The sequence below is a fragment of the Choristoneura fumiferana genome, chromosome 26 (assembly GCF_025370935.1).
Source record: "Choristoneura fumiferana chromosome 26, NRCan_CFum_1, whole genome shotgun sequence".
Classification (NCBI taxonomy): Eukaryota; Metazoa; Arthropoda; class Insecta; order Lepidoptera; family Tortricidae; genus Choristoneura; species Choristoneura fumiferana.
This window is the reverse complement of record NC_133497.1, coordinates 4,085,486-4,111,559: the sequence shown is the minus strand read 5'-3', so window position 1 is coordinate 4,111,559 and position 26,074 is coordinate 4,085,486. Positions and strand designations below refer to the sequence as shown.

The 26,074-nt window shown below is 42.5% G+C and overlaps 1 protein-coding gene across 12 annotated transcripts; it reads left to right on the top strand.

The window, feature by feature from the left end:
• The first annotated feature begins 633 nt into the window (after positions 1-633).
• Positions 634-25,917, top strand: LOC141442915 (O-acyltransferase like protein-like). Of its 12 annotated transcripts, none has more exons than XM_074108090.1 (14): positions 7,381-7,605; positions 8,053-8,206; positions 8,504-9,522; positions 10,533-10,944; positions 11,042-11,121; positions 12,488-12,690; positions 14,563-14,677; positions 15,113-15,324; positions 16,311-16,501; positions 19,703-19,841; positions 20,330-20,516; positions 20,788-20,930; positions 23,275-23,415; positions 25,279-25,917. In XM_074108090.1, the coding sequence occupies exons 3-14, from the start codon at positions 9,507-9,509 to the stop codon at positions 25,357-25,359; spliced, it is 1,920 nt and encodes a 639-aa protein (XP_073964191.1). In that variant the 5' UTR covers positions 7,381-7,605; positions 8,053-8,206; positions 8,504-9,506; the 3' UTR covers positions 25,360-25,917. The 12 variants fall into 12 exon arrangements, with proteins under 12 accessions (XP_073964199.1, XP_073964191.1, XP_073964190.1 ...); XM_074108089.1 differs by having other exon boundaries at positions 7,381-7,763; XM_074108097.1 differs by lacking the exon at positions 8,053-8,206 and having other exon boundaries at positions 8,618-9,522.
• Positions 25,918-26,074: the final 157 nt, after the last annotated feature.

Below are 26,074 nucleotides of genomic sequence, written 5' to 3'. Positions count from 1 at the left end.
GTAAATGCCTTCTCAGTTATATCTCAGCGCTGACGACTTGTTCGACGACGAGCTGTACCGAGCAGCGCTGCAGCCGGCGCTGTGCGCGCGTCAGCTGGCCGGCATGAGGCGGGCTGACTGTAAGTGCCTTCTCAGTATAATCTCAGCGCTGACGACTTGTTCGACGACGAGCTGTACCGAGCAGCGCTGCAGCCGGCGCTGTGCGCGCGTCAGCTGGCCGGCATGAGGCGGGCTGACTGTAAGTGCCTTCTCAGTTATATCTCAGCGCTGACGACTTGTTCGACGACGAGCTGTACCGAGCAGCGCTGCAGCCGGCGCTGTGCGCGCGGAGCTGGCCGGCATGAGGCGGCTGACTGTAAGTGCCTTCTCAGTTATATCTCAGCGCTGACGACTTGTTCGACGACGAGCTGTACCGAGCAGCGCTGCAGCCGGCGCTGTGCGCGCGTCAGCTGGCCGCATGAGGCGGGCTGACTGTAAGTGCCTTCTCAGTTATATCTCAGCGCTGACGACTTGTTCGACGACGAGCTGTACCGAGCAGCGCTGCAGCCGGCGCTGTGCGCGCGTCAGCTGGCGGCATGAGGCGGCTGACTGTAAGTGCTTCTCAGTTATATCTCAGCGCTGACGACTTGTTCGACGACGAGCTGTACCGAGCAGCGCTGCAGCCGGCGCTGTGCGCGCGTCAGCTGGCCGGCATGAGGCGGGCTGACTGTAAGTGCCTTCTCAGTTATATCTCAGCGCTGACGACTTGTTCGACGACGAGCTGTACCGAGCAGCGCTGCAGCCGGCGCTGTGCGCGCGTCAGCTGGCCGGCATGAGGCGGGCTGACTGTAAGTGCCTTCTCAGTTATATCTCAGCGCTGACGTGTTCGACGACGAGCGGTACCGAGCAGCGCTGCAGCCGGCGCTGTGCGCGCGTCAGCTGGCCGGCATGAGGCGGGCTGACTGTAAGTGCCTTCTCAGTTATATCGCAGCGCTGACGAACTTGTTCGACGACGAGCTGTACCGAGCAGCGCTGCAGCCGGCGCTGTGCGCGCGTCAGCTGGCCGGCATGAGGCGGGCTGACTGTAAGTGCCTTCTCAGTTATATCTCAGCGCTGACGACTTGTTCGACGACGAGCTGTACCGAGCAGCGCTGCAGCCGGCGCTGTGCGCGCGTCAGCTGGCGCGGCATGAGGCGGGCTGACTGTAAGTGCCTTTCTCAGTTATATCTCAGCGCTGACGACTTGTTCGACGACGAGCTGTACCGAGCAGCGCTGCAGCCGGCGCTGTGCGCGCGTCAGCTGGCCGGCATGAGGCGGGCTGACTGTAAGTGCTTCTCAGTTATATCTCAGCGCTGACGACTTGTTCGACGACGAGCTGTACCGAGCAGCGCTGCAGCCGGCGCTGTGCGCGCGTCAGCTGGCCGGCATGAGGCGGGCTGACTGTAAGTGCCTTCTCAGTTATATCTCAGCGCTGACGACTTGTTCGACGACGAGCTGTACCGAGCAGCGCTGCAGCCGGCGCTCTGCGCGCGTCAGCTGGCCGGCATGAGTGACAAAACGAAACTACTGAGGACTCCCTAAAACACCACGGTAGATCTTCTATACCACTGATCGGCTGTAGCACTAGGACGGTCTTTGAACGAAAATCAAATTGCATGAAGACGTAACAACGCATCAGGAACAATATTAAGGCGCCCTATGTTCTGCACTGTAAACGCAGTGGAGGACGATCGCCCGAAACAGAAGCGTAGAACACTCCTGTACATCAGGTAAACTTTTTTTTTTTTTTATCGACTGGATGACAAACGAGCAAGTGGTCTCTTGATGGTAAGAATCACCACGCCATAAACATCGCAACCACTGTTTCAGATGCGTGCCACTAGAGGTCTAAGATGGAAATCAGGTGCAGTAATTTCACGACGTCTAACTCACGCATCGAAACAATATTGCAAGCCCTGCTGCTTACAGCACCTTAGCGAAGCAAGATGGTGGGGTACGATCCGGCGAAGCCTTGCACACTCCTACACAGGTAAATATTTAAGAACGCCCTTCCTATATACAGCGTCTGCAAAACACGATGTGGAGGTTGTTCGCCCGAAACAGAAACGTAGAAACACTCCCGTTCATCCGGCGCAATAAACCGACGTGGCATAATTATAGAAGAATTAAGACGAGGAGTACCGTGGATCTTGTTCGACAGCAACTCCGGTGCGATGATGGACGCCAAAAAGAAACTACCCTATCCAACACTGAAGGCTACGAAAGGATAAAAACACAATCCAAAAATGGAACCGACTACAAAACCCTTGAAAATATTTTTCTAGGTAAGTAGGTACGTACTACTAGCTCGAAGTTGGTGACTCAGCACGAGCCAGCAGGAGTGGGACAATTCACAATAGTCGTCTACCTCACCTACATACTATGGGTTTCAATCCCTCCTGCTGGGTCGTGCTGAGTCACCGACTTCGAGCTAGTACGTAAATTACTAGAAAAATATTTTCAAGGGTTTTGTAGTCGGTTCCATTTTTTTGTTTTATTGGAGTCGGTTTTACTTTTTTGTTAAAAATTTTCTTTATTTCTCACTTTTTAGTGATTCGTAGCCAAAAAACATCTCAGCCCAAACACGACTTAGTTACGTTGTTTTATAACAGAGTTCCGTTGCCTACCTTCTGGCTTCAGCATCAGATCAGTTCGAAAGAATCATTAACTTAAAGCTTCTTCTTATTTGCTTATCTAGGTAAGTATATTAATCATGATAATTTAAATTTAACCCGTGAAATACTTGTTATTGATTGTAGTACTTCCGTTGGTCAAATCTGGTCTTAATCATCAGTTCCACTTCACCAAATTATGATTTGTAAGAGCAAATGCACGAGTTACCGCTAAATATATCCAAATTACCATAGGTGTCCCTACAATATTTGAAGAGTTCCCTCGATTTCCTTAAGATTCGATCATCAGATCCTAATTTGCTGCTTATGGGACCTAATTGAAAGCATTCCTAGGCGAACTCAAAAAAAAATTTCAAATCGGTTCATAAATGACGGAGTTCTGAGGTAACAAACATTAAAAAAAAAATACAACCGAATTGATAACCTCCTCCTTTTTTTTGAAGTCGGTTAAAAAACAGACTAAAGCCAGGAAAAGAAAACCCAAAAAACCAGCAAGAGCAACACACGATGCAGGCGACGTAGAACAATTCAAACAAACACAAAAGCAAAAAACATCAAAAAAAGTCTGTCTAAAAAGCTACGTCGACCTATCTTTGAGGGCCCTTACACGTTCCTACGGGTGTTAACTACGGGAAAACAAGCTACAAAACAAATTGCTCGGGTCATATAATTGGAAAATAAATAATTAAAAACCACATAAAAATGTTTACAGATTATTATTATATTTAAATCACGCAGAGTAAATAAATTTTAATACATCATCACACCGAAGGCGGGAACTCACGAAATGTCACAGCACGATCACGGACGAAAGAGTATCAGCGGGCACGAACTACATTAAACTTTAAATAAAAGAGGGTAAATAAAGGCCTGAAACATAAAAATGAAAGAAATATTATGGTCGCAAAGCGACCAGCGTCCCCCCAGAAGAACCAAAAAAAAATTGAATTTCAATTATATTTAAAAGTTACTTACTTTTGTCGGGCGCCAAATTTATGCAGCAAAACTAAGAGCCCATGAACACAGAAGGTGCCCGTAGACCCTAGTCAGGCCGGCATAAATTAAACAACGTAGAATTTAGTATCACAAAATATTGTTTATTAAACGTTTAAGCCGTACAAAAAGAAAAAATCACAAACACAATAAAATTGTTATAAAAAATTAACCAAAAGATATATAAAAAATAAACACAAAACACAGTTTATATAAGAAACAGACCGAAAGTCCTAAAAAAAAATATAAACACATTGATAGCGCACAATACGGCTGAGTGGTGCGTTCCGAAGCAAGTTGGTCCAGCCGCGCGGTTCCACCAGCTGCCGCGGCCGCCGCCGCCGTGCCACGTAGGTACATATTCGTCCCGCACGCGCATGCTCACTTGCTGCAATATGTCCGGGTTGCATACTTCCCCCGCAGCACTTTGACTACATAAGAGCGAGCGCTAGGTCTCTACGTGCCTCTAATTTGTTGTACCCCAGCATGCCAATTACGAACAGTGTAGGGTACATCAACCTGGTAAATTTGTTCTGGTAAATTAGACGCACCTTCTGCGAATGCGCCTTATAAGACGCCGAAAATGATTGCGGAATTTGAGGAACGCTTGTATTGCCACCATGGCCAAAGTGTGCGCTCGTCATCGGACATTCCGTCCCGGAATTAAGCCGTGATCGCTTGCGGGAATTTTGAATCTTGCACTGCTACGCCGTCTCCTCAAATTGTTTACCACATATTATAAATTAAGTGTATTATTGAAAATCTGATTGTATGTCTTTTTCTAAAACTGTTTTCTCTGTCCAGTAAGTACACGGTGCTATTTGCGTGTGACATCAGCATCACACCCTAGCAAGCTTTTTCTGCATGCATTTCAATCTTATAAAACTGCAGGGTACTACGAAACTCCTAACTCGAAGTTCGTACCGTACCGCACGTCCCTCTCGCTCTCGTAGTAAATAGTAGAAGTGTCAGAGGGACCGCACGACACGAACTTCGAGTTTCGAGTTTTGAGTTTTGTAGTAGCCCTGCTGTTATATGTACAGATAGCTTTAATTTTTTTTTCATTCGGTAACACTGTAACTTTGCATCACAGAATAAGTCTTATTAATAGTACAAGCATTTGTTACTGATTATTACTCTTATTATCATAAAAGGGTAAAAGAGCGTTTTATTTTATTGTTTATTAACAATAAATAATGTTAATGAACACTTATAGTCTAAAACGAAAACTTCAGGTGGTAGGACCTTGTGCAAGGTACACCCGGATTGCTACCACCATCTTGCTCGCTAATCCTGCCGTGAAGCAGTAGTGCTTGCACTGTTGTGTTTCGGCGTGGAGAGTAAGACAGCCGGTGAAATTACTGGCACGTGAGGTATCCCATCTTAGACCTCTAGGTTGTTAACGCGTCTGCAATACCCCTGGTGTTGCAGATGTTTATTTGCGGTGGTGATCTCTTACCATCAGGAGACCCACTTGCTCGTTTTCCATCCAGTCGAATAAAAAAGACTTATAACTAAATATAATACTATTATAAATATTATTATTTTTTTTTGCACACAGTGCAAGGGACTGGCAAACGCATTTTTTTATTAGTTTATTGTTTATTTGTATTCTGTGTGCCTATCCTGTATTGTTCATGTTGGCAAATAAATCAATCTTAATCTTAATCTTAATCTAATTACTTAAACCTAACTAATTATAAAATAACAGCACTTAAAAAAATATAGTAAGTAATTAAATCATCACAAAACGTAAATATAATTGTCTACGCGACTATAAACCAGTTAGTGGAGTGATTTACACAGACGCGCACATTGGCTGGAGCGCGCCTTTACGAGCTACCTATCTCCTTGTTGCGACATACCTGAAGGGCTACTACTTACGAAACTCTAATTTCGTGTCGTGCGGTCCCTCTGACACTTATACTATTTAATACGAGAGCGAGAGGGACGGTACGATACGAACTTCGAGTTTCGAGTTTCGACTATAACCTTGCGCCGCCTAACTTTGCCTAAAAGTTCATTGCCACGACTAGTACCACAAAAACTATAAAGGTATGAGTAATTCCAATAATTGAATATAGGCACTATACCGTTAAGCGATTCGAACACAATCCGGGAGAATCGTAAAGACGTCGCATAAAAAACGTATCTCAAAAATGAGTCAAAACTGAGTATTAAGTAAGTAATGAACTTTTACGCAGATTTATATGGCGCGTGATATATGTATAGCTCCGCTACGTGTCGTCTTACGCGCTGGCTGACATAAGCTGGCTGACATAATTATTTAGAGCATCAAGCTAAATCATGTATTTAGTTTTCTCGACGTTCTCCGACGTTTTTGGAAATATTACTCGTAAATTAAAATCTTTGAAGTGTCGTCTCGCACCCCAATAGGGGTGTTACGGTGCTACTTTACGGGTACCAATAAATCCCGCATTCATCGCTTTACTGTGAGAAAACGATTCGCCTGCTGCCGCGGCGCTCCCTGCCTGAGCCTTACCACTTCAGCACACTTTACCGTCCTCTGCCTTCATCCCACCTTCAGGGGGTTACCAACTTACGGCGGCAAAACTAGACGGGCATACACTCCCACGACCTATTTTGAACCGACTTCAAAAAAAGAGGTTATCAATTCGGTTGTTTTTTATGTTCGTTACCTCAGAACTCCGACATTTATGAACCGATTTGAATTTTTTTTTGCGTTCGTCTAGGAATGTCTTTAATTAGGTCCCATAAGCACCATATCAGGACCTGATGATTGGATCTTAAGGAAATCGAGGGAACTATACAAAAGTTGTAGGGACACCTATAGTGAATTCGATATATTTAGTAGTAACTCGTGCATTCGCTCTTGAAAATCATCATTTATTTTGGTAAAGTGGAACTGGTGATGAAGACCACAGTTGACCATCGGAGTTACTACTCCATTACAAGTATTTCACGGGTTGAATTTTAATTAGATAATTTGACACAGTTGCTAAGCAACTTATGCTCCTCGTAATGCATATGGTAAAACGGGTGATGTGGTGAAGCACAAGGACTCCTCAATAATGAACGTCTCAGCATCGTAAAAAGCAATATTTCGTAAAAGATGATGAGCAGTTGATATTAAACTATTGTATTGTATCTTAGATTATTTACATTAATAACATGAAATAAAAATGTTAAAATTTTTAACCGACTACAAAAAACCATGAAAATAATTTTCTACCAGTCTGAAGTCGGTCGGTGCCTCAGCACGAGCCAGCAGGAGTGATTGAAGCCAATAATATAAGAGCATTTCTAAAAAAAAGAATGTACATTTGATTTGCGACTCCGATTTGGATAAAAATTTGCAGGTATGTAGTGAACGATACTGAGTCGTAATAACATAGTCTCTCAAAATGTCGCAATTGGTTTATATGGAAATTTCCTTTTTTGTTACCAAAACTCTATGGATTTGCGGTAAAAAAAAAGGTACTTTCCATACAAATTAATTGGGACATTTCGGGAGACTATGTTATTTAAACTTAGTATCGTTCACTCTATCTACCTGCAAATTTTTACCCAAATCGTAGTCGCAAATCAAATGTACAAGCTTTTTTGAAATGCTCATAAAGTGCGTAGGTGAGGTAAGACTATACTCGTAGGTCCCCTCCTGCTGGCTCGTGCTGAGGCACCGACTGACTTCAGACTGGTAGAAAATTATTTTCATGGTTTTTTTGTAGTCGGTTATTTTTTTTTATCATAAATAAATACTTATTTTCTTTGTTGTCGACTTCGGTTGTTTTTTTATAAACATGAGAGAAAAACATCCTGGGTCCGATCCGAACGTCACACTAACTAAAGCCTCAAACGTGGTTTTAGTAAGGTCTGGTTATGTAAAACTGGTATGGTTTTGCTTCGTAGTAGTTGTGTTTTTAATTCTGTGAAACGTTATAGTAATTTTTTTGGTTGCCTGCAACTTAAGTGTTCACTTGTATTTATATTATTATTACTGGTGTCCATAAAATATTTAAGAAGTGTTGTGTCAAAATTTTATTGTTTGTGATTCCAAACATTTCAAATATTAAACACTACGTGCTAACTGCGACTTACGCACAAAACCAGTTACTCGAGTTATAATCGCTTACAAAAGTGTTCAGTTTGTTTAATACTTATTAATTGTTTATTTAAAGTGTTACACTTGCACATACCTAAGTTGCAAATGTTGTAACGCTTGTTTTTTTTTATTTTGGTGATTGTTGCGTTTTAACTTTTTTTTGCTTTATTTCATCAATCATAATGGTTATTTAGTCTGCATTGTAACAGAACGGAGTGGATTTGTTAATCTTGTTCAACACTTTCTTCATTGCGTGCGGTGCATTCAATTGTTTTAATATTTATTCGCAAAATTGTATTTTTATTACCTTTTTTTGTAAATTAGTATGGCACATCCAGTGAAATTTTTATCATTACAAAAATCAGTCAGTATGAAGTGCAAATTAAAGGTAGTACTCCCGCTGCGACTGTCCAGGATTTATGGCAGCAAATTGACAAATTAGGCCCTCTATTTCCTTCCGAGGACATATTTTGGAAGGGTACGTATTATAATGTATAAAATTAAAACAAATATCGGTTGAAATACATACAGTTGAAACACTATTATAATTTCTACTAGTCATTTATTAAATAGATAAAATAAAATAAAATATTAATAACAAGAAGATAAAGAAAACTTACCTAAGAAACCCTAACTAAATATATCTATATGTTAGTATAAAAATAAAAATTATAAAAAGAACACCCCGTCCAAAAAATCTGCCTGTGGCAGAGTTCCAACACCGAAAATTATAAAATATAATGGTTAAAATAAATAACAATCAAAACTCCTAAAGCACGTTTTTAATATTGGTCGAAATACATCTCGGATTTTGGTATTCAGTCAAAATAAATCCTGAATATAATTCTGGATTGATTTTAAAATAACTGTGTAGTTACTGGTTCAAAAGTGCTCATCCTTAAAGAACTTATAACGTTTGTTTGTTTAACTGTAAACGCGATATCATGATGCATGCTGTGTTGTTCCTGTTTGGCATGTTGGGCGCGAGCAGCGTTGACTTGTTCGACGACGAGCTGTACCGAGCAGCGCTGCAGCCGGCGCTGTGCGCGCGTCAGCTGGCCGGCATGAGGCGGGCTGACTGTAAGTGCCTTCTCAGTTATATCTCAGCGCTGACGACTTGTTCGACGACGAGCTGTACCGAGCAGCGCTGCAGCCGGCGCTGTGCGCGCGTCAGCTGGCCGGCATGAGGCGGGCTGACTGTAAGTGCCTTCTCAGTTATATCTCAGCGCTGACGACTTGTTCGACGACGAGCTGTACCGAGCAGCGCTGCAGCCGGCGCTGTGCGCGCGTCAGCTGGCCGGCATGAGGCGGGCTGACTGTAAGTGCCTTCTCAGTTATATCTCAGCGCTGACGACTTGTTCGACGACGAGCTGTACCGAGCAGCGCTGCAGCCGGCGCTGTGCGCGCGTCAGCTGGCCGGCATGAGGCGGGCTGACTGTAAGTGCCTTCTCAGTTATATCTCAGCGCTGACGACTTGTTCGACGACGAGCTGTACCGAGCAGCGCTGCAGCCGGCGCTGTGCGCGCGTCAGCTGGCCGGCATGAGGCGGGCTGACTGTAAGTGCCTTCTCAGTTATATCTCAGCGCTGACGACTTGTTCGACGACGAGCTGTACCGAGCAGCGCTGCAGCCGGCGCTGTGCGCGCGTCAGCTGGCCGGCATGAGGCGGGCTGACTGTAAGTGCCTTCTCAGTTATATCTCAGCGCTGACGACTTGTTCGACGACGAGCTGTACCGAGCAGCGCTGCAGCCGGCGCTGTGCGCGCGTCAGCTGGCCGGCATGAGGCGGGCTGACTGTAAGTGCCTTCTCAGTTATATCTCAGCGCTGACGACTTGTTCGACGACGAGCTGTACCGAGCAGTAGCTGCTGCAAAACGCGCACTGCACGCATACCGCTTTGCTAACCTAAATTATGTTATTACAGAAATTTAACTGTTGTAACAACAGTCGCTACCAAATAAATATGGTACAGTCAAGTACAAAGATATCGATAAGGCTAAAGCAACAAAATGTATATGTACACAACCTTAAATGTTAAGTCAATATTTTTGTAACTCAGGCCGTATCGATCTCTTTGTAATTGACTGTACCTACCTACAACACCGAATATGTTTTGTGAAACCAAAATTTCCCCGCGCGCGACCGCGGCTCGGAAAGCGCGGCGTAGGACGTCCACCAATAAGATGGACGGATGACCTATGGTTAAAGCCGCGGATTCAAGGTGGATGCAGGCCGCTTCCAACTGAACAACTGGGGGTCTTTAGGGGAGCCCTATGCCCAACAGTGCGTGGACGTCCTACGACTGATAATATGAGTATGATGATGAACCAAAATTCGTGACAGGACCAAAGTAAACCGACTTTACTCTTTACTCGGTAAATCCAACCTATTTTTTTTCAGGTAGGATAGATAGGAGAATCGTATTGATAGTTCATAATAAAAAAATATATAACAAAAAATTCAACCGACTACAAAAAACCATAAAAATAATTTTCTACTAGTGTGAAGTCGGTGCCTCACCGTCGCTACAATATTTGAAGAGTTCCCTCGATTTCCTTAGGATCCAACGATCAGATCCTGCTTTGGTATTAATAGGACCTAACTGAAGGCATTCCTAAACGTACTAAAAAACATTTTTTCAAATCGCTTCATAAATGACGGAGTTCTGTGAGTTCTGTCTGAGGCAACGAATAAACAAAAAATACAACCGAATTGATAACCTCCTCCTTTTTTTGAAGTCGGTTAAAAAGGAAGTCAATTGATTGGTGGTATCAAAGGGATGACCCTATTTTATTTCTCCTTGCAGTCTACGATGCCAGCTTCCACGCTACTGAGGGTCTGCTTGTGGGAAACTTGGCCAGTTTGGGCAACTACCACCAATGCCTGGCCATAAACCAAGACTTCCCTGGCACCAACATCCAAGGGAAATATTGCTTGATCCGAGCTCCGCTGACGCCTCCTACTATCAGGATACCCTCCATGAGCGGCGTTTCAGTATCAGAGAATGTGACCTGGACGGAAGTGGCGTTGCCTGAGGCTCTGGTGCAGAAGTACGCCGGCCAGTCCCTGTCTCTGGCTGTGTGTATCCCCAAGTCGTGCGCCGTGGAAGCAGTGCTGGCGCCCTACACTGCGCACCCTGTCGTCGGCTTCAACTACACAGAGCAGTACTGCCGGCTGCCGCACGACAAGCCTTTCGTAGCGGCCGATTATGTAGCCGTGTAAGCAAGCCAATGAGAAATGTTATGTCTTTGCAATTGATAATGATAACCAAACACGTAGACATACAGTCAAGTAAGCACTCAATTTCAATTTCAGGGTCGTTTTCTCAGTGCTCGGAATATTGACACTCATCAGCACAGCGTACGAATTGAGACACATATTCATGTTGAGACGGGGTAAGCCTTTATTTATCACCATCATCAGCAGGACGTCCACTGTTGAACGAAGGCCTCCCCCTTAGAACGCCACAATGGATAACTTTCCAATTGCATCCACCGGTTGCCGTAACTCTAGCAATGTTGTCAGTCTAGTGGGAGGCCTGCCAACGCTTCTTCTTCCAGTTAGTTACTTTAGTGCTATGTCGGTGACTTTAGCTCTTCGGCGATTATCCTTTTTCTGTATTAAAATCCGAAATACGGAAAAGCATTGCTCGTTAGAAACTCCAAGCATAGCTCTCTCCGTACCACGTTGCGTGACTGAGCCCAAGAGGCCAAGAGTTATTTATAGGTCAACACTGGCAACACATACTGGTTGAAGACTCTAGTCTTTAGGATGCATCACAAAGTGTCCCGATTGAAATTTTGAAATTGGATCTGCGCCTAGTTGGACAATTTGTCTAAGGAAAACATAGTGGTGAACAACCTGGAGTGTATCGTTCTCAGCGATATCTTACATAGCCAAGCGGATTACGAGTAGCTCGTTGTAGTGGCAATGGGCAGGCCACATAGCACGGAGAACAGATGGCTGTTGGAGCCGAAAAGTTCTCGAATGGAGAGTGTGAAGCGGCAAGCCCAGTGTAGGACGTCCGCCAACGAAATAGACTGATAACCGGGTTAAAGCCGCGGGTTTACGGTGGATGCAGGCCGCTTACAACCGAAGCAACTGGAGGTATAACGGGGAGGCGTATGTCCAACAGAGGACATCTTACGGTTGATGTGATGATAATGATTATGATGCTCATTTTAAGATCCACCTGTTGGGAGACACAGAAATCACTTAATATGGTATTGAGTTCCCCCAGTGACTCTGCCAAAGGACTGTATATCATAGTTTCGAACACGTACTCTCGGAATATCATGCTATCAAGTGTTCGTTGGCTCGACTGTTACTGTATCGAATATTCGCTAGATCAAAATACTTGTAGCCTAAATACCATCAGCCAAATACGTGGTCTACCACCCTAAAGTTGATAATCGTTTGCATGTCATGAAACAATAAGGCCAATAGACGTGTCCGTCAACTTGAAAGTTCGACTAGCGACATGTTCATTTGATAGGAACTTGTTTAAAAATTGATAGACCCCTTAATTGGCTGATAGTACAAGTTCGATTTGACGATTCATTGTTTCTACGCTTTTTGACCCAGTGAATATTCGATCCAGTAACAGTCGAGCCAATGAACATTCGATAGCATGATTGTGTGAGTAAAGTATTCGAAACTCCTGCCAAAGGCAAAAAAAGAACTGATTTATAGTCATTTCGTTTCTCATCATAAAAACATAATATTATATCAACTGTAGATAGTTACTGTTTCATCCTACAGATCCAGAGCAGGCCAACGAGATATACCGCACCTGCTCTCTGTACTCCAACACGCGCCGGCTGCTGACTTTCGACAAGCCAAGGGCTCTGGACTGTCTGGACGGCATCCGTTCCCTTTCGACCCTGATGATCGTGGTTTATCACAATTTTGTCGTACATTTTGAAGTCCTCAAGTATGTTGTCAATGACCTGGAGAGAATCGAGGTAGGTATTTAATCTTCCTTTCTTTATATCTTTTAATCCTAAAAAGTAGGATGGTGTGCGTGGTGCGTGTGTGCGTGTGCGCGTGCGTGTATGTACCTACAGTCGAGAAAACTGAATCATGTAGGTATCCGGTGTAAGTAACAGTCAAGTGCGAAGGATATTGACGCGGCGGAAGTTACAAAAATATGAACATACACGACTTTATGCACTTAACATTAGGGTCGTACGTAACATTAAGTGTTTATATTATAAGTTTTTCTTGTAGGTACTGGTTTATGGGGTGCAATAAAGAATATTTGTATTGTATTGTATTGTATTATCGTATAAACAATTTTTTGTAACTTAGGCAGTGTCGATATCTTTGCAGTTGAATGTACCTACCTTCTTTCGTGCAGCCGATCGTTGTACGTTAAACTTTAGGTATACTGTAATGGCCGGTAACACAAAACAGCCGTTCCAAAATAACAGTTTCCTAAATCCGCATACCCATACCAAAAGACCCGTTTCTCATAACGTCCGTATAACAAAAAACCGGCCAAGAGCGTGTTGGACAGGCCCAAAATAGGGTTCCGTAGCCATTACGAAAAAAATAAGTCATATTTTTCTAAGGATTTCGTATTCTATACGGAATCTTCAAAGTTTAGGTTTTTATTTTATTTTATGACTGAATGCTCCTCTCATCCACTCAAAGGTTGACTGGTAGAGATCCCTTAAAGGGATAAGTTCGCCTTTGTACATATATTTCATTGTTTGTCATCTGTGTTTGTTTACTTATTTTGTACAATAAAGAGTTTACATACATTTTATACCTTAGGCTGCTATTTACTCTTAACTACTAATAACTCTCAAGCAAACTTAGCCGTTATAGTTTTCCTTGAAAGTTTGATATACTTACTACCATTCTCAATTTTTTAAAAATTTTCCACCCACCGGTTTAGATTTTAGAGGGGGCGGTGGCTCGATTTTAATGAAAATTTGTACTATAAAGTTGAATATTTTGCAAACACATCACTGAATCGAAAAATCGTTTTTGCAACCCCGTAATAATTTTAAAAGACCTATCCAACGATACCCCACTTTACGTCTATGCGAGGTACCCTAAAAAAATTATTTTAGTTTTTTATTGTACCTACCATTTTGTTGGCTAGCATAGCTTACATATATTTACGTGCAAAATTACAGCTTTCTACCATTGATAGTCCCTGAGCAAAGCCGCGGACGCACGGACAGATAGACAAACAGACAGACATGGCGAAACTATAAGGGTTCCGTTTTTGCCATTTTGGCTCCAAAACCCTAAAAACCCGTTTCTCGTATCATCCGGTATGCCAAAAGATTTGTTTCTTATTATACCCATATTCCCAAAAGACCCGTTTCTCATAGCGTCCGTATATCATAAGATCCGTTTCTCGTATATAGCATCCGTATGCCATAAGATCCGTTTCTCATTTTTTTTCCGTATTGTAAAGAGGTTTCACAAATACACATACTTAGGTATACCTACGTACCTATTAACAACGAGTGTCAACGAGTGGATTGGGAAATGGATATCAAGACAAACGTATCTTTTGGGAGAAGCACATTTTGAAAAACGGATTATTTAGGAAAAGGTGGTGACAGGAACGGTCATTTCGGGATTAGGTCTTTTTGGAAAACCGATTGATATCCAAACGTATCTTTTGGGAGAAGCACATTTTGGGAAACACTTATATCGGGAAACTGATTATTTTGGAAAAGGTAGTGACGGGAACGGATGTTTTGGGAAACGGACAGAACGTTCTGAAACCCTCGTAACGTAATACTACTGGCAAGATTTTACTGGCATTGTGTAAGTAAATCAGCACTAAAGACTTGTAACATATTGTTTTACAGTGGAAATACAAAGCGCAAGGATTGTGGATTAATTCAGCTGATCTTGCAGTAGACTCGTTCTTCGCTATGAGCGGCCTGCTGCTTGTGTACACGAGTTTCAGCAAAATGACACAATGTAAGTAGTTTTTTGGAGTTCACTCCTTAAGTAAGTATATTTTTTTAATGATTTATGATCAAAACGTTCTTTTTTTTATTCGACTGGATGGCAAACGAGCAAGTGGGTCTCCTGATGGTAAGAGATCACCACCGCCCATAAACATCTGTAACACCAGGGGTATTGCAGATGCGTTGCCAACCTAGAGGCCTAAGATGGGATACCTCAAGTGCCAGTAATTTCACCGGCTGTCTTACTCTCCACGCTGAAACACAACAGAGCAAGCACTGCTGCTTCACGGCAAGCAAGGTGATGGTAGCAATCCGGGCGGACCTTGCACAAGGTCCTACCACCAGCAAACGTTATTTCAGATGGAAGGAAGCAATCACCGAGGCCAGTTAAGGCACAATTTACTATTGTGTTGCACCTTTATATTGTTGTTGCGTCCCCTTCTAGCGTCGCTGCTGCGGAGCCTGCCCTGGTTCTACCTGAACCGCTTCCTGCGTCTGTTCCCGCTGCTGGCGGCTGCAGTGCTGCTGCAGGCGTCGCTGCTGCGGGTGGCTGATGGACCGGACAACCGCTTCATGGTTGAGCTGGTTGGCTACTGCCGCCGCTACTGGTGGAGCGCGCTGCTGTTCGTGCAGAACTTCGTCAATGTGCTTGAAATAGTAAGTATTAAAATCCAGAAAAATAATAAAGGATAAAACATTTGTTTAACGTCGTAAAATATTTCTAACCAACCATTTCTCAAATTCCTCGCAACGCATCCTCGCAATCTCAGCTCGTAACGCATCGTGAAGGGGGGGGGGGGGCTGATATACCGGCTCCTAGCGCCATTCAGTCACACACAGAACAACTGCAACATCTTACATCGCATTGCACTATCGAAGTTTCTCAACTCGGTCGCACAAAATACATACACAAACTTCAGAAGTTCAACGAACAACTAAGCCAGCCGTCTTTTTTCTGGGAAGGAGTGGATCAGTCCCTGATTGAACTTCTTCAACCTTTAACCCTAAACACCCAACTTAAGAGTGTAGGTCTCTTCTAATGCACGCCATTCCATTCGGTCTTGCACCCTTCGCATCCAGTCCTTCCCAGCCACTTTAACAGTATCGTCGGTCCATCGCATCGGTTGCCTGCCCACATTTCTGCGTCCCGCTCTTAAGCACCCATCTAATCCACCTGTGGTCCCACCTACGGCATATATGGACTGCCCATTTCCACTTTCTGCTAGTGTTAACTTGGGATATGTCGATATGCTTTAATCTTCTCCGGATCTCTGTTCCTAATTCAACCACGGAGAGAGATACCCAACATCCCCCGTTCCTAGCCCTGGTTTATTATCACCATAATCATCCCTGCGCATATACGTCTCACTTCTTTACACAGGTCTCTTCTCAGAATGAGAGAGCTTGGACCGTAGTTCCCACGGGCGCCAGTGCGGATTGGGAACTTCACACACACCATTGAAATCCTCTCCATGTTTTCCTTCACTGTAAAGCTCGTAGTTAATTTTGGATGTAATTTCACTCATAAATTTGGAAAAACTCAGAGATATTATATGCAAACCGCGATTTGAACCCATAATCCTCTGCTTCAGAGGCTATAGGTCAAACCGCTAGGCCAGTACGGCAGTCTATTCTTATTTCAGTGCGTGCCCCCGTCCTGGTACCTGTCGGCGGACATGCAGCTGCACGTGGTGTCCCCGCTGGTGCTGTTCTGGGTGCTGGGCAGCCGCCGCGCCGCGTGGGCCGCGCTCGCCGCTGCCCTGCTCGCCTCCCTCGCCGCTGCCTTCGCCTTTTGTGCCATTTACCCTTCCCCGTTTTCGGTAGAAGCTCGTGGGTAGATATTACTTTCAAAATCTATGAGGACTATGATGCTTTGTTCAAAGTTAAAAAAACTGCGGGTTAAACTGTACGCGGAACTGAGTGATTGTCGTATTATTTATTGAATCAGGCGTTACTTTGCGGAAGTTCATATCAGAGCAATACAACCGTACACCATGCTACTAGATGTTAAGTTCAGATGTTGAAGTCTAACATCTGGTTGTGTTGCTCTGGTTGAGTTTGAAACTCGTCAGTGTAGCGTGGTGGTGGTGATAGATGGATTTGTGTGATTTGTGTGTGTTTTTAGTGTGGAGGTGGAGGAACTGCATGAATACGCAAATCTTACACAAACTTAGCTATCATAAGGTCGCGGGTGAGCAAAGAAATTATTTTTGGGTGAAATCTTGCAACTTCATTTTGACCCACTCCTATTGGTCGTATACCTACAAATCCAACGGCATTGAGGTTTTTTAGTAAAGAAGACCTACATACCACTGTCCACTTGTCCAAAGGCAAATTGGAAATTTTAAATTGTATGCTCCTGGACCTAAAATTGATATTAACAAAGGCGTCAAGCAGGGAGACCCGCTTTCTCCAAAACTTTTTACTGCCTGCCTCCAGGAGATATTTTAAAAACTCGCGGTCTGTGAGAAAATGGGCATTGATGTTGGCGACCGAAAGTTATCAAACCTTCGGTTTACTCACGACATTGTCTTGTTCGGCTAATCTGCTTCCCAATTACAACAAATGCTCCAAGATTTGAGCACAGCGAGCCTTGAGGTTGGACTCACAATGGATAGAGCAAATACACAGTTAATGACCAATAGCGTGAAACGTAAGGTCACGGTTGATGGGCAAGGCATGCAGTATGTCCATTTACTTGGGTCAGATAGCATCCTTCGAAAACAGGCAGTCTAGACAAATCGATTGACATATCGATAATAATAATAATAATCATTTATTTCAAACAATCAGTTCATAATGCCTGGAAGAACTTCTGGTCCATGAAGACGCTAATGAAGGGCAACCTTCCTCTGTCACTAAAGCGTAAACTCGTCGATATGTGAATTCTGCTCATCCTAACTTATGGCGCTCAAACTTGGTCATTAACTGAAGCTCTCGAAAGTCCAGGCTCAAGTTTGCCAACGGGCAATGGAGCGCAGTATTTTGAGTGTTCGTAGAACTGATCGCATCAGAAACACCGAACTGCGCTCAAAAACTCGCGTTGCAGATGTGGGCCAAAACCAATCCCCAGCCTATATACGTCCCACTGCTGGGCACAGGCCTCCTCTCAGAACAAGAGGGCTTGGGCCATAGTTCCCACGCGGGCCCAGTGCGGATTGGGAACTTCACACGCACCATTGAATTGCTTCGCAGGTTTGTGCAGGTTTCCTCACGATGTTTTCCTTCACCGCAAAGCTCGTGGTAAATTTCAAATGAAATTCCGCACATGAATTTCGAAAAACTCAGAGGTGCGAGCCGGGGTTTGAACCCACGACCCTCTGTTTGAGAGGCGATAGGTCAAACCACTAGGCCACCACGGCTTCCTGTGTGTGTGTTCCTGTGAGATGTGGGCGCTAATGGTGATTTTCCACCGGCGAGGCGAGACGAGACGAGGCGAGACGAGAATTGAAAGTAAGGGTCGCCGCGGGCGCTGCCATACAAATTTCAATTCTCGTCTGGCCTCGTCTCGTCTCGCCTCGCCCGTGGAAAATCACCTTAAGACCGCTAAACTGAAGTGGGACTGGGCTGGTCATGTCTGCCGCATGGATATTATTGTGCCATAATAGTGTATAACAGTCTAATTTAATTTATAGTATAATGTAACCGTAGTTTTTAAGCTTTAATGCAAGTACGTAGGATATCTTACTTTTTAGTTGCCTAATAGAATTAGATAACATTATTATAAATGTGGCTATACCCTACCAGGGTGCATAATATTGTAAGACTTATTAGAATAAGGCCTTATGTATTTTATGTTTTTTGCCAAATAAATAAATACTAAATACTAACAGCCTTATTCATAAAAAATCCTTAATTGAGTTTGATCCTACTTAGCAGACGGATTAAGCTTGTTAGGACGGTTGCAAGAAGTATGATTCATAAACGCTTGCTAGCGTCTGCTAGTTGTTGAGCTGCTGATAGACGGATTAGACGCGTTATGTTGGCCACCTTGACAAATCAAAAGACAAAAAATGGCCTAATCGATAATTAAAAAAAAAATTGACAGCAGTGACAGCAAATATATTGATGTATATCAACTTTGTATCTTTCTTAGTCGAATAAGTTTAGAAATCGCAATTTGTTGCGAATCAATCGCTTGTTGTTTTGTTTGTCTATTCTTCTTTTTCTTTGCTTTGTTAGGAGTGAAAGGGTAAAGGAGACTGGCCTATGCCTATTTCTTTTTTATATACTGGCAACCCATTTGTAATGTTAGTATTTCTTTTTAATTTATTAAATAGGAAAGTATTTTATATTCTTAAACTAAAAATTGTATCGGTCTCACTTAGCTGTACCTTTTTCAATGTTTAATGACCAGATGGTCCCAAAGGAAGACCAGCGCCGTTCGCAAGACCGGCAGAATGCTGATTCGGGACCATTTCGGACATGCATACGTAACAATTTATTTTATTTTTATTATGGTCTTTTAATGTCACGAATAAATGTTTTCTTTCTTTCTTCTTTCTTTCAAATTACCAGGAATAAAAATAAAAAGCGAGATGTTTGTTTTCCCGCCATTTCCGATCCGCATGTTTATGTTGTGCAAAAAGCCATAATTATGTAATCATCCTTATTTTTTTTCATATTTATTGTTGCTAATTTAGAGGATTTTAAATACAAATTCCTGAAAATAAATTTTCCTGTTTTTTTTTTTAATCTGCCGTAGCCCTGCCTTCACTATAAATATCTTCGGTACCTATGGTTTTTGCTCTAGTCAAAGTCAGCTGTTCAAACTTGTGGCGGCCATTTTGTGACTTAGCAGGAGATAAAGAGGGTCTACCCTCTAACTTTAGCAGAGCCTTAATCGACTGATTAAGACGTTTATAATCATGTTTTTTAGCATCGGCCTTCAAGGATTTCAAGGAGGCCAACTTTTTATAATAATACTAAATGTCCAAGGCCCAAATTACTACCCACTGGGTACCGTGGGATGCAAATAGTATGTAGAATTGAAATTAAATAATTTAGAAACTAAATCCATGTGTGTCTATTTTAGCGCGTCGATACAGAAAATTGCTAACTATACGCCATTTTACTACAAAAACACTCTCGTGAGGTCGCCGCCCTTCATCATCGGCATGCTGTTTGGATACATCTTACATACCCGCAGGGGTCTGGAGACTAAATTACCACAGGTGATTATGCAAAATAACAATTTTTACCCAAATACGCCTTCTGAGTAGTTCTGAGGCCACTTGTATCGGTATTTCCCCGTACGTATACATTTTTTTCCGGATGAATGTTAGCTTCGAGTGCTGTCTCTATGCTTTAGTTAATCCATAATACGTCCGGTAAACTCTAAATCTTAGATCATGTGACCACCCTTTTATACGCGCCCGGTGTCCTTCGCGCCGAGGGGAGACGGAGATGCATCCATATAACAATGCGAGTCTGGTCATCAGACTGGTGAAAAAAAATGGTATACAAGCAGCCCAAAGCGTATTAACGTATCTTAAGTATATTTATCTTTTTGACATTCTGATTCTAATTCTGACAAATGCAAATAAATGCTGACCGACCCACAAAGCACGGAGCCCTTATTGTCTGAACCCGACTTACCGATGGCTGTTTTGTTTTCTTTAAAATAGTTATGTTTTTGAATAGGGATTTGTTTTTTTTTCAGTGGGTGAAGATCGTATGCCATAGCCTAGCACTGGGTGCATTCATGTACGTCATCGGTATAGTGCACCCCAGCCTGCAGGCGGACTGGGACAACCAGCTCGCTGACATCGTGAACAACTCCTTCAGACGGTCCTGCTGGTCGCTGGCTCTCTGCTGGATGATATTCGCTTGTGTTCACGGTTATGGAGGTACGTTTAAAAGCTTGTCATTACTTTTGATGAGAAAGTGGACAGCGATATTTAATGAAGTAAACCCGATAAGTCACGTCTGAAATCGAGTTTAGCTCGATACGTTTCAGGCTAATTCGTAGCCCTTCGTGTGAGAGCAGCGCGACACGGCGGCTGCTGTAAAATGCGCACTGATCTGATCGCGCGACTTCCCACTAGCGACTTCACACAAGGCATACTCAGTTGCTACTGAATGCACTTACTTACTAATACCTATGCCTTCTCCGTGCAGGTCCCGTGAACTGGTTCCTGTCACTGCGGCTGTGGAAGTTCCCGGCACGCATCTCTTACGCGATGTATCTGTCGCACTTCCTGGTGCAGCTGACCATTACAACTGCCGATGTCGCTCCCGTGTACTTCAACATGGGGACGCTGGTCAGTTATAACCAATTTCTGAAGTTTGATAATAGTAATAACAATTGGTAGCCTGATAATTAGGTAGGTACTTGGTTTATGCTCGTATACAAGAGTACCAAAAATAACCGACTCAATGTCAAGAAACTCTTTCAGTAGCTGAACAAAATTAATAATAAGTAAATCTTTATTGATCAATGAACCATTACAGAATACATTATGAAGCTCTGTTAAGAGACTATCGATGTAGACCCAACGCAGGCACCCAACCCAACACTGCTATCTTTCGCACGCTACCTGAGGCGCCCAATAATGAAAGCGGCTGCGCGCCTGCGCTGCATTAAAATACTGTCACTACATGCACTCCCAACGTGTGCACCGCAGGCGCCTAACTATTAAAACCGGATGCACCGCTTTATATTACTATGGCCACCGTGCTTAACAACGTGGAGGCCTGCGGCGCCGAATGAGGGCTATCGCGTATGAATTCGCCGCAAGAGGCGCTAGTGTAGCGTGAGGTCTCCGAAATGTCAAATCTTATAGTTTTTGGGTGAGCTACGCGGGTTTATTTATAATTAGAATAATTGTGTGAATATTTTGCATGACCTGAAATTAATTATGGCAATTATGCGATAAGGGGCAATGAATGTCTGTGTTTTGAGACAGTTTTGTCTTTCGAAAACTTTTGTCCTTCCTTTTTTCCGAGCAAAACGGGACTACGCAAGACTGTGGTTGCTCGATATTTTTATGGTACGGTTTTAAGATGTATTAAATATGATTTTAATCTAAACTTTGTTTTCACGCCCGTAATAACAGACTTTGAAAGCCACACTTAAAAACCTCACGCAACAGTGGCGCCATCTAGTAAGACAAAAAACGATAGCCCTCATTATAAAACTCGCTTTGCTTCTTCATGTCACTGTGGCCATGACAGTCATGCGTTACATCATGGGCGCCGCAGGCTTCCAATAGTCAAATCGGCCATGCCGCTTTAAATTACATCGTCATGGCCGCTCTTATGTGGGCGCCGCACTATAATACTATGAGAGTTGTGCGGCAGGGTACTGTCCAGAGACTGTCACATTCGGATGCCCATTGAGTTAGTGAAGGCGGCGCCTCCTGGCTCTGTAACTAACGCTGCACTGGTGCCGTTCCCTTCGAAACTTCGAAATTCAAAATTTCGGAACACAATTTTTCATAGAACACAAGTGGCCAGTGTCATTAAACCACGTAGAATCTAGTCCAAATGTTAGGTATAGGTACATTTACTTACATGCTCTCAATTTACTACTGGCCGGTTAGACCGCTGATGCCACGACAAAGTAGAGACCTCAATCTATACTTCTATACTAATATTATAAAGAGGAAAGATTTGGATTTTTGGCGGTTTGTTACGAAGTCAAAAACTACTGGACCGATTTTAAAAATTCTTTCACTATTAGAATTCAAAATTATTCAAAAGTGCCATAGGCTATATTTATTACTAGAAAAAAATTAGGGTTTCGTACTAAAACTTCAATAATGTAACTCAAAGTGTAATAAAAGTTGCCATAAAACATCTTTCATCGCAAGCTCATGTCTGTAAAAACGGGTTGTATTTCCATGTCAGTATTCATTCAGTATTATTCGGCCCGGTAAAGAGTGTCACCTGTCACAACGATCGAGTCAAAGACACATAAATTATTTTTTAATGTTTTCTTTTTTAATGCTGGGAACAACCCGTAACCGACCGGACGGACAGTCGTAATTTGGCGGCAAAGAAAACTTTCATTTTTTTAAATAATTGATGCTACTTAAAAATCTGATATTTTTTTCTGTTAATTAAAAAGGTTATTCCTATTGATATAAAAAATTTCAAGCGTTTCTAATTTTTTCAGACATTCCCCATTTAAAGCCCCATGGTCAGACCGTCAGAGACACCAGCAGGGCTACTACGAAACTAGAAACTCGAAGTTCGTGTCGTGCGGTCCCTCTCGCTCTCGTATTAAACAGTGTAAGTGTCAGAGAGACCGCACGACACGAACTTCGAGTTCCAAGTTTCGTAGTAGCCCTGCTGTATAAAATTCTCGTGTCACAATGTTTGTAACCAAACTCCTCCAAAACGGCTTGAATAGGACATAAGCTATTTTTCATACCCCTAAGTGTTAAGGGTGACCCGATTTTTTTTCATATTTTGGTCAATTTTTATTTTTTTATGATTTGGCATTAAAAATACATACAATAATAAATCGTCACCCTTCTACCACCAACCCCCATTTTTTAATAGGGTCCAAAGGCTAGAGACGCACGTTGTAAAGAATATGACAAATTTAGGAGTTTCAAACCTTATTATTTAGAAGCTTAAGTGTATTGTATTGCGTTTCAGTTTTGTTCGCTGGCGTCAGACCTCGTGTACACAATCGCAGTATCGGCAGCCGCGTGCGTGCTGATCGAGGAACCAGCTATTAGTCTTCAGAACATGTTGCTTCGAGGTCATTTTTACGAGCTGTCATTTAATTTTCTAATCGTATGTACAATCGAGGAAACTGAATCACGTACCAGGATAGAACCTTTTTATAATCAACTAGTGTTTAGCCGCTGCTTCGCACACGTAAATCATTAGATCCAGCAGGTGAATTGAAATTCCGGAATTTAAAAAAAATCCCGTAGTAATTCCCGAAAATTAAATCGTGGTTTTTATTGACGTTACATTAAAAACAATCATGTCAAATTTCATGACTCTAAGCCCAGCGGTTGTGGTTTCGAGATTTTATCCCTATACCGTGGGAATATCTGAATAAAAAGTAGCCTATGTTTTATTCCAGATGTCCAGCTATCTACATATCAAATTTCATCCAAATCCGTTCTGCCGTTTCAGCGTGAAGGAGTAACAAACATATTCACTCACTCACAAACTTTCGCATTTATAATATACTAGCTTATGCCCGCGACTTCGTCGGCGCGGACTTAGGTTATCGCGCGGTGGCGCCCTCTACCGGAATAAAAGGTATCCTATGTTGGTCCTTGGCGCTTAAACTATCTCTATACCAAATTTCATCAAAATCGGTTCAGCGGTTTCGACGTGAAAGGGTAACAGACAGACAGACAGACAGACAGAGTTACTTTCGCATTTATAATATTAGTAGGGATAAGTAGGAATTCCCTATGATTTCTTTGGCAAATTTATGGGATGTCAACATGATAATATTATAGCTCAAAAGTTCCACCTGGTCCGTGATTCACTTTCCTTGACTGTAGGTACAGTAAGTATGTAATTGTCGTGTGCAAGTAGGTTGCCTGGAATAAATCGCTCTAAAGCCATAAGGTCGATTATTACTTAGGTACCTTAGAAATTTTTCTCTAGCTCTGTTTTAGGGTTCCGTAGTCATCTAAGAACCCTTACAGTTTCGCCATATCTGTCCGTGTGTCTGTCTGTCCGCGGGTAAGCTCAGAGACCGTTAGTACTAGAAAGCTGTAATTTGGCATGAATATACACATCAGTCACGCCGACAGTGGTAAAATAAAAAAGCTAAAAAAAAATTTTTAGGGTACCTCCCATAGACGTAAAGTGGGGGTGATTTTTTTCTCGACTAACTATAGTGTGGGGTATCGTTGGATAGGTCTTTTAAAACCATTGAGAGTTTGCTCAGCCGGTTTTTCTATTCAGTGATCTATTTGCGAAATATTAAATTTTCATTAAAATCGAGCGTCCCCCCCCCCTCTAAAATCTAAACCCGTGGGTGGAAAAATTAAAAAAAAAAACAGGATGGTAGTAAGTACTTATATCAAACTTTCAAGGAAAACTATAACGGTTAAGTTTGCTTGAGAATTATAAGTAGTTTAAGAGTAGATAGCAGCCTAACAGCCTAAGGTATAAAATGTACCTAAACATGGAATATTCCGTATAAAATACGAAATCTTTACAAAAGTATTACTTAATTTTTTCGTAATGGCTACGGAACCCTATTTTGGGCGTGTCCGACACGCTCTTGGCCGGTTTTTTCAATGTATGACTGTTTCCTTTGATTGCGTTGCTTTATAAGTTTGATTTTTTCACAACATGAATAGATGGTTTTAATTTCAAATCGATACCTCCACGCGTTCCCGAGATAAAGGGGCTTGACAGACGGACGGACGGACGGACAACACAGTGATCTTATAAGGGTTCTGTTTTTCCTTTTCAGTTACAGAACCCTAAAAAAAGTAGTGATTAACATTACTAGTACTTAATATATCGAAATGGGTTTCTAATAGTTGACTCTTCTGTACAAAAAAAACCTTTAGTACTTCTTTCAGACAATCTCAATAGAGCAACAATCGTTTATTTCTGATTTGTGTTATTAGTTGGGTAGTATATATACCTAATATAATGCAATCTTTTTTTTCCTAGGCTACTTTGGACCACGAAAGCAGACCAAAGACGGGAACACACCAGCATCTGTCCAAGAAGAGAAAGATATTGAAGGATTAGTTTTTAAATAGATAGGACACTTGGCTTTAGCCATGAGGCGCTGGTTCGAATCAGTCCGGCGAAAGATATTTTCTTAGTTTAAAAAAAACCTTAGAACAGAATACGGTATATTACTGCAATATTCTGCCGTCAGAATGCAGCACTAACACAAACCGTAAAATGTTTCTTCTAAATGTCCGTAGAATGCCAATATCATTATTTCAATGAATTTTCGGAAATATAGCTCTATCGTTACTATTAATGTACACACTTACTTCCTTTTCTGATAAAAGGGCATTTCTATCTACCGCTGTACCCTGAGTTTATCTCTCCGATTTCAACAAAATTTGGGAAGTAGACTCAGTCCATGATTCCGAGCTGGAAAAACAGGGTCTCCAGATGTGTCCCCAAACAAAATATTGTATGGATGTGTCCGTTTTGTTACGAAACGGCAGTACACCATTCTAAACTGCAATGCCGCCGCAACGACGCATACTTCTTTCTACATGTTGTCTATTTGTACCTACTTAATACTATTGTTGTGTCTTGCTTGTGTTGTGAATAAATGTATTTTCTTTCTTTCTTTCTTTCATTCTAAACTAGTCCTACGAGGTCCTACGTAGAGTGGGTAACTCTACTGCCTAATTCCTAACACCCGTGTGACTACTGGTATCCATAACAGGGGATTGGGACAGACAAATACCAGCCACGAAGAATGTGAATCATCATCATCATC

Bases quoted from the DNA above. Each gene is read 5' to 3' on its own strand.
- LOC141442915 (XM_074108098.1), top strand. The intron at 10,945-11,041 runs GTAAGCAAGCCA...TTTCAATTTCAG, and splicing joins GCGGCCGATTATGTAGCCGT to GGTCGTTTTCTCAGTGCTCG. The intron at 16,502-19,702 runs GTAGATATTACT...TGTCTATTTTAG, and splicing joins TTTTCGGTAGAAGCTCGTGG to CGCGTCGATACAGAAAATTG.